Source organism: Dipodomys spectabilis, unplaced genomic scaffold (genome assembly GCF_019054845.1).
Source record: "Dipodomys spectabilis isolate Male_0828 unplaced genomic scaffold, ASM1905484v1 ptg000215l, whole genome shotgun sequence".
Classification (NCBI taxonomy): Eukaryota; Metazoa; Chordata; class Mammalia; order Rodentia; family Heteromyidae; genus Dipodomys; species Dipodomys spectabilis.
Genome location: NW_024870892.1, coordinates 9,339,484 through 9,346,432, shown reverse-complemented (window position 1 = coordinate 9,346,432; position 6,949 = coordinate 9,339,484). Strand labels below are relative to the sequence as shown.

Genomic DNA, 6,949 nt, shown 5'->3' with positions numbered 1-6,949 from the left:
TGGGGACAGAAATACTATGTTGTTTCCTCCTACTCCATTCTCAATAACCAGACACACCATTAGCCAGAAACCTGAGTGCTTCTCCAGCAGTGGCAATGGGGCTCATTGGTGACAGTAGGCCACCAGAGGCAGGCAAAGAAAGGGGGGAGGGAGCGAGGGGCACAAGTGTGCTGTGGGAGGGGCCAAGGAGGAAGGCGTTGCTGGAAGCAGGGAGGCCAAACCAGGAGGCAGGGCATAGGATGGCCTTGCAGAGAAAAGACCATCCTAGGGATGGGGAGTGGCTCAAAAGGCGTGGCCAGGAAGGTGGAGCTAGTCTCTTCCAGAGCGGGGTGTAGCTGGCCTTCCCGCGGGGGCAGGGCCAACTCAGAAGGCAGGCCTGTTGGGGAGGGGGCGTGGCCTGGAAAGGCGGGGCCTAGTCTAATTTCAGAGTCGGGCAGGGCTGAAGCCTGTCCTGGGGGCGGGGACCAAGTTAGGAGGCTGGCTTGGTGGGGAAAGCAGGGCCGCGTCTGGGTGCTTTTTGCTTGCGGAGAACTGGAGTGTCTGGGTGGGACTAGAGAACACCGGACCTAGTGGGGTTAGGACAGCAGGGAGATCAGGTTCGGGAAAGGAGCAGGGGGGGAATGTGGGGCCTATCAGAGATTTGAAGAGGGAGGCAGGGATGGGATCAGGCCCCAGGGACAAGGCCAAGCCCAGGGGTGGGGGCCTGGGAGAAGGTGAGGCCTAAGGAAATCTTAGAGAGGATCGCGGTTCCAAACCAGTCCAGGTAGGAAAGTCTGGGAGACACATCTCCAATTAACCACCAGAAGAGGAGCTGTGGCTCAAAGTGGTAAAGCACTGGCCTTGAGCAGAAGAGCTCATGGACAGTGCCCAGGCCCTGACTTCAAGCCTAACAACCGACCAAAAAAACCTTACACAACTGTTAAACCTATATTTCAGGGGCTGAGAATGTGGCTCAGTGGTAGAGTGCTTGCCTAGCATGCATGAAGTCTCAGGTTCAATTCCTCAGTGCCACATAAACAGAAAAAGCTGGAAGTGACACTGGCTCAAAGTGGTAGAGCGCTAGCCTTGAGCAAAAAGAAGCTCAAGGACAGTACCCAGGCCCACAGTTCAAGCCACAGGACTCGCAAAAAGAAAAAAAGAAAAAAAAAAAAAGTGCTGAGAGCCTTTAAGAGAGTTCTTAGCCAGTCACTGGTGATTCATACCTGTTACCCTATTTAGAAAGCTGAGTTTTTTTGTTTTGTAGGTTGTGGGGTTTGAACTCCTGGAAGCTGTCCCTCAGCTCTTCAGCTCAAGGCGAACGCTCTACTGCTTGAGCCACAGCACCACTTCCAGTTTTCTGAATGGTTTATTGGAGAGAAGAGTCTCACAGACTTTCCTTTCCTGTCCGGGCTGGTTTTGAACCCTGATCCTCAGATCTCAGCCTCCTGAGTAGCTAGGATTACAGGTATGAGTTATAGACATCCAGCCTTTCTTTCTTTCAAAAACCTTCCTTTCTTCCTTCCTTCCTTCCTTCATTCTCCCTTTCTCTTTTCTATCGTGGCACTGTCCCTGAGCTTTTTTGCCCCTAGCTAGCACTCTACCACGTAAGCCACTTGATTTTTTTTTTTTGAGGGGGGGGCCCGGCCGTGGGTCCTGAACTCTGGGCCTGAGTGCTGTCCCTCAGCTCTTCAGCTCAAGGCTAGTGCTCTACCACTTGAGCCACAGCGCCACTTCCAGCTTTTTTCTTTTTGCTTATGTTGTGCTGAGGAATCGAACCCAGGGCCTCATGCACGCAAGGCAAGCACTCTACCACTGAGCCACCTTCCCAGCCCTTGATTTTTTTTTTTTTTGTCTGTGTGTGACTAATTGGAAATAAGAGTCTCATAGATTGTTTTGCCTGGGGTGCTGTCTAACCATGATCCTTATATCTCAGCCTCCTGAGTGGCTAGGTATGAGCCACCGGTGCCCAGCAAGACTGAGATTTTTGAGGATCACAGTTCAAAGCCAGCCTGGGCAGATAAATCCCAAGAGACTCACCTCCAAATAGCAAAAGGTCAGAAGTGATGTGACTCAAATGGTAGAGTACCAGCCATGAATAGAAAAGGCTAAGGGACAGTGCTCAAACCTTGAGTTCAAGTCTCAGTGCATACACACACAAAGTTCTGGTGAGGTGGAGGAGTCAGATTCTCCTCCCCTATACTAGGGCTGGCAGGGAGGGAGAAATCACAGAAGGGTCATGTTCCAATAGTAGCACAAATATAGGTGTGCAAAGGCCCTTCAAGTGTGGAGACTGGCTTAGCAAGCAGAAAAAAAAGGAAAAAAAAATTCCTTAAGGCTGGATAACCTACTTTGTTGGGCTACCAGCTGCCTTGTGGCTTAGCTCCTGAGCTGCCCAACTGCCCACCACCTCCCAGAGACACTGTGTGTTCTGAGAGCAAAAGCAGGCACTACATGGAAACACACAGCAAACAGGTCTTCTGTGAATACATCGGCACCATTTATTCAGAAAATGCCTCTTACAGAAGGTTGGGGGGGGGGGGGTAGGTGGGGGGGACAGGTAACTTGGTCATAAGAACAGCCCCTGAGGGTGGGATGGCCTGATTCAGTCAATGACACCGCCCCCCCCCCCCCCAGGGGGCTGTGCATCCTCCAGAGCTCTGGAGAGATTCTAGACCTGGGCTTGGAAAGGAAAACCATTTTCCTCTGCAGCCAGAGGTCAGGAAGTTTCAGGGAGTCGCCTTGACCCTGGCCCGTGGGGCCTTCAGCAGAAGCCTGACCACCAGGTTGGGCAAAGAGCCTCTTCAGGCAAGACTTTGCTTCTTGTAGCTGTGTACTCAAGCATCCTGACCTGGGGTCTCCCACCTGGACACTGGGATGGAGGGGCCATGGCATCTCCTGGTCCATGAGGCTCTTCAGCTCTTGAAGTAAGTCAACTCAGGCCTACTTGCCACTGGGCCTCCTAGCTAACTCTATAAAGCGAGCATATGGCCACATGGAGGCTCTTTCAGCATAGTCAGATGGAGCTCTATGCACACAATCACTGCATTTCCTGCCTTAGCCTTGAGCCCCTACCCTTAGACCACAGCAGGCAGTGGCCCTCCTGGTAGCCACCTTTGCACCTGCTCTGCATAGCTGGATCCACAAAGCACAAGATAGTGAGAAGCCAGCTCTAACTTCACCCAGTCCTGGAGACATAGCTTGGTCCCTCAGGATAGAGCAGGCTGCAGTCCCAGGCCAACCAGGTATCCTGGCTGTTTCAAATAGTCTCCGGAGCAAGGGCGGTATGCCAGAGGCCACAGCTGGTTTTAGTGATGGTGAGCCATAGCCATTTCTCATTCCTCTTCCTGGCCACAAGAACAGGGGTGTGCAGAGGCTTCAAATGGCCCCAAGAGCACCACAAACTGCAAAAATCTAAAATCCATACAAACATTTATTCTGTCCCTGCCTGGGGAAGGGATACAAAGAGCCCGCAGAAAGTGGGGGGGGAGGGTGGGGGGGAGGCTCTGTGGAAGACAGTCCAGTGGCCCTGGGCCTGGGGGGGCACATCTGGAAGGCAAGACCCTGGGGCTGGCAGGGCTGGCTTGGCTCTCCGAGGTCACCAAGTTCAGGTGGGCTGAGGAAGGTTCTGGAAGCTGCCTTCCCCAAGGCAGGCCCAGCCCAGGCAGGGACCTAGGCCCAGAGGGCCAGACCTTGAGGCCCCTGGCCCATGGCTTGGGTCTGGCTCAGGCCCACCCCTTCCCCTAGCAGGAAGGTGGGGCCAGGGCCAGGATCCTCCCACAAGGGAAAGGAAGTGTGCAAGTCAACAGGTTTAAATTAAAAATTAATAAAAATAACAATACAAAATAAAAAAAGACAACTCCTGTCTCAAACAAGCCCACCCGCCCTCCCCCCCACATATATCAAGTACAAAGGGGCTGAGAGGCGGAGATAGGGACCTGGCTCAGAGCTGTCCTGGTCAGCAGCAGCTCCACCAGGCCTAGGGGCACAGAGGTGGGGACAGGTGCGGGCTGGTGGGGTTGAGCTCCTGGTTGGTCTTGCCTTGGCTGTTGCGACACCATCTCATCCCTGCTCCTGCGTTCTGTTCTTGTGAGGTGCACAGGGTTAGCTCTCAGATTTATTGCACTGTTTTGGAAGAGGCCTGGGGCTAAGGACAAGCCGGGGCTGCAGGAGAGGCAGGTGGGCAGGCGGGCAGGTGGGTGGGCAGGTGGCGGGGTGGCAGGTGGTGGGAGTCATCGCTTGGTCTTGGCGTCTTCACGGATCTTCCAGATCACGAGGTGCATGCAGGCGCTGGCATCCTCGCTGGAGCTGTGCCCATCCACTGCGGGGCAAACACAGTTACCAGCCGCCCCACCCTGGAGAATGGGCTGAAGTGGCTGCTACTCACCATTGTCCTGGATGATCTGTCTGAGGTAGTCAGCCATGAGGTTCCGAAGGGAGCGCTTGTAGGGCAGGCCCAGACGGTGGGGAAACAGCACGGACGTGTCTACCACAGTGCTGTGGATGACCTAGGGCACACAGGAAGGAGGCAGGACAGTCAGGCTACATCTGGGCAAACAGCCTTTTTATCTGCAGGGCCTGGGGTCACTCAAGCATCCATGGGACCCAGTATGGCTCAAAACAGGCACCTTCAAGGCTAGCAAGTCACTCTCTAGGCTGTGTCCGATGAGGATGGTGTCAGCACTGAACATGCTCAGCAGGACGGCCTGCACATCCCGCAGGGTGATGCTTGTGTCCATGAGGTCGGCCTCCGTCACCCCTGAGAACCTGGTGGGAGGGCCAAGATGGTGATGTTGGGCTGGGTGAGCACAGTGTGGGTGGGCAGCCCTGTTGGGAGGGCCAGCCAGGGGCCCCACCCGAGCGCACCTGGTGTTGTAGTCGACGATCTCATTGTCAGGCTTGACGAAGGTGTCATACACCACTTGCATCTCCGTATCCACAACTGTGACACGGGTCAGCTCCAGGCCGTAGGTGGTATAGGACTGAGGACAAAGGACAGGTGGTGTCCCACAAAGCCAGCACTGCTCTGCAGAGCTGGGTAGACTGAGGGAGGACCCACTACAGATAGGAAAATGAAGCCAGGAACACTGGGGCTGGGAATACTGGGGGCTCCTTGTCCAGACCAGCACTGTTCTCAAGAGCCCACAGAGGATCCTGCATGTACCTCCACTCCACGGTGGCTGTGCACATGCACACTAGACCTGGCCCTGCTGACCAAGCCTGGATTCATGTGGTAACAAGGTCTCTGCCAGCCAGGAGGACTCACCATCTCGCAGTCAAGGGCGAAGATGCCTGCGTGAGCATCTTCCGTGAGCTCCTTCTCGAAAGTCCTCACGAAGCCCTCAAGGTTCTCCTTCCGGCCATCCTGCACATGTTGCTGGAGGTAGGGAGGACCTCAGAAACAGTCAGAATGGCCAGGGTGGCCAACTTACTCTCATCAGCCACCTCCCAGCCCATTCATGTACCAGAGCCTCAGGGGGTTCCAATCCCCACTCCAGCCTTAAAGTTGCTCAGTTCCAAACCAGGACAGGGAGCTTGCCAAGGAGATGCATTCAGTAAAGGGTTTCTGGGGCTCAGAGGCCCAGAAAAGCTTAGGGAAAAGCTTAGCCCAGGACCCGAGGTGCCCTTGACCCCAGGCAGCAAAGGGAAATGAGGAGTCAGGGTAGGGCAGGACTCAGGCTAGCACTTACCTTTGCAACCTGACAGCCAGTGGAGCCAACAGCCGCTGAGCAGCACATATACTGCGTCTCCCAGCCTCCAGCCACTGACAGAGAGAGGGGACCAGGGCTCTGGCAGGCTGTCCTGAACCCCTCTGCTGCTCACCACCCAGCCAGCCTTGCTTGAAGTAGGGCAGGGCTTCCCACCATACCCTCTGCCTTGGAGTGGGAGCCAGGCAAGACCAAGGCAGGGCTGTATGGGGAAGTGTCCACCCACAGAGAGTCAGGGCTGGATTATGTCCAGATCTAGATTGCAGACAGCTAGCAGGCTGCTGGCTGAGCTCTTTGTTCCTGTGGGTTCCCACAAGCCTCCTGCACAGAGGCAGGCCAAGGGCAGGTGCAGGGCAGAGGGTCAGGGTCCTGCAGACTACCAACACCTCCACATTGCTACAGAAAAGCATTACTCTCATGAAGAACAAGACAAAAATAAAGAACAAGACGAGGAAAATGGAGCGGGTGGGCCCCGTGGCCCTCTTGGGACATGCCTACCATGAGGCCTGGTGGTGGCAGGGGCCCTGAGCCTCACTCACCTCGGTTGCGGCGGAGCCGCCCCCAGTGGTAGTGGCACTCCTCATCTCGCACACAGCGGCCGGAGGAGGACACAAGGTACTCAGTGCCACAGCGGCAGCAGACTCTGCAGGAGGCTGTTCAAGAAGAGGAACACAGGGGCATAGGGAACAGGTTGAGAGCTGGTACTCAGCAGCTACTGAACTCCACAATTCCATATACCCATCCCTAGGTCTCCCCAGCTGGAGGCCGGGCCCAGACTCACAGTCCTTGGGCTTCTTCTCCTCCGCTGTGAAGATAACCGCACCACCAGGGCGCTCAGGGTGGGGGAAGGGGTAGCCATTCTCCTTGAGCTGCTCCTGGGTGAGCAGGTACTCCCTGAGGCGGCGGTACAGGGCAGACCCTGCGGACAAGGGTTGAGGAAGGTAGTAGGGCAGCAGCGAGCACCTGAGTGGGAGTGGGAGGCTGGAGGTCCAGGGAGCTCAGAAAAGCAGCTCACCTTTCAGATCTTCCACCCTCGGGCTACTAGGACGGCTTAGGGAGAAGCTGGTCTTGGCAGCCAACTTGCCCCCCAGCACCACCTCATGTGACACAAGCCTCCGGCCACTGGCTTCTACAGGGAAATGGACAAAGAGAAGTCAGGGGAAGACAGGTGCTAGTGGCTCACACCTGTAATCCTAGCTAGCTACTCAGAAAGTTGAGATCTGAGGATCCTGGTTTGAAGCCAGTCCAGGTAGGAAAGGCTGTGG

The 6,949-nt window shown here is 55.5% G+C and overlaps 1 protein-coding gene across 1 annotated transcript in view; it reads right to left on the bottom strand.

The window, feature by feature from the left end:
- Nucleotides 1–2,454: 2,454 nt before the first annotated feature.
- Nucleotides 2,455–6,949, bottom strand: part of Rexo1 (RNA exonuclease 1 homolog) — a 31,321-nt gene continuing 26,826 nt past the window's right edge. The window contains exons 8-16 of the mRNA XM_042697100.1: nt 6,700–6,813; nt 6,466–6,603; nt 6,224–6,337; nt 5,667–5,740; nt 5,243–5,353; nt 4,843–4,958; nt 4,605–4,743; nt 4,364–4,484; nt 2,455–4,297 (exon numbers count right to left, since the gene is read on the bottom strand). Of these exons, the coding sequence (XP_042553034.1) occupies nt 4,209–4,297; nt 4,364–4,484; nt 4,605–4,743; nt 4,843–4,958; nt 5,243–5,353; nt 5,667–5,740; nt 6,224–6,337; nt 6,466–6,603; nt 6,700–6,813 (1,016 nt within the window). The 3' untranslated portion in view covers nt 2,455–4,208. The remainder of the gene's footprint in view (nt 4,298–4,363; nt 4,485–4,604; nt 4,744–4,842; nt 4,959–5,242; nt 5,354–5,666; nt 5,741–6,223; nt 6,338–6,465; nt 6,604–6,699; nt 6,814–6,949) is intronic.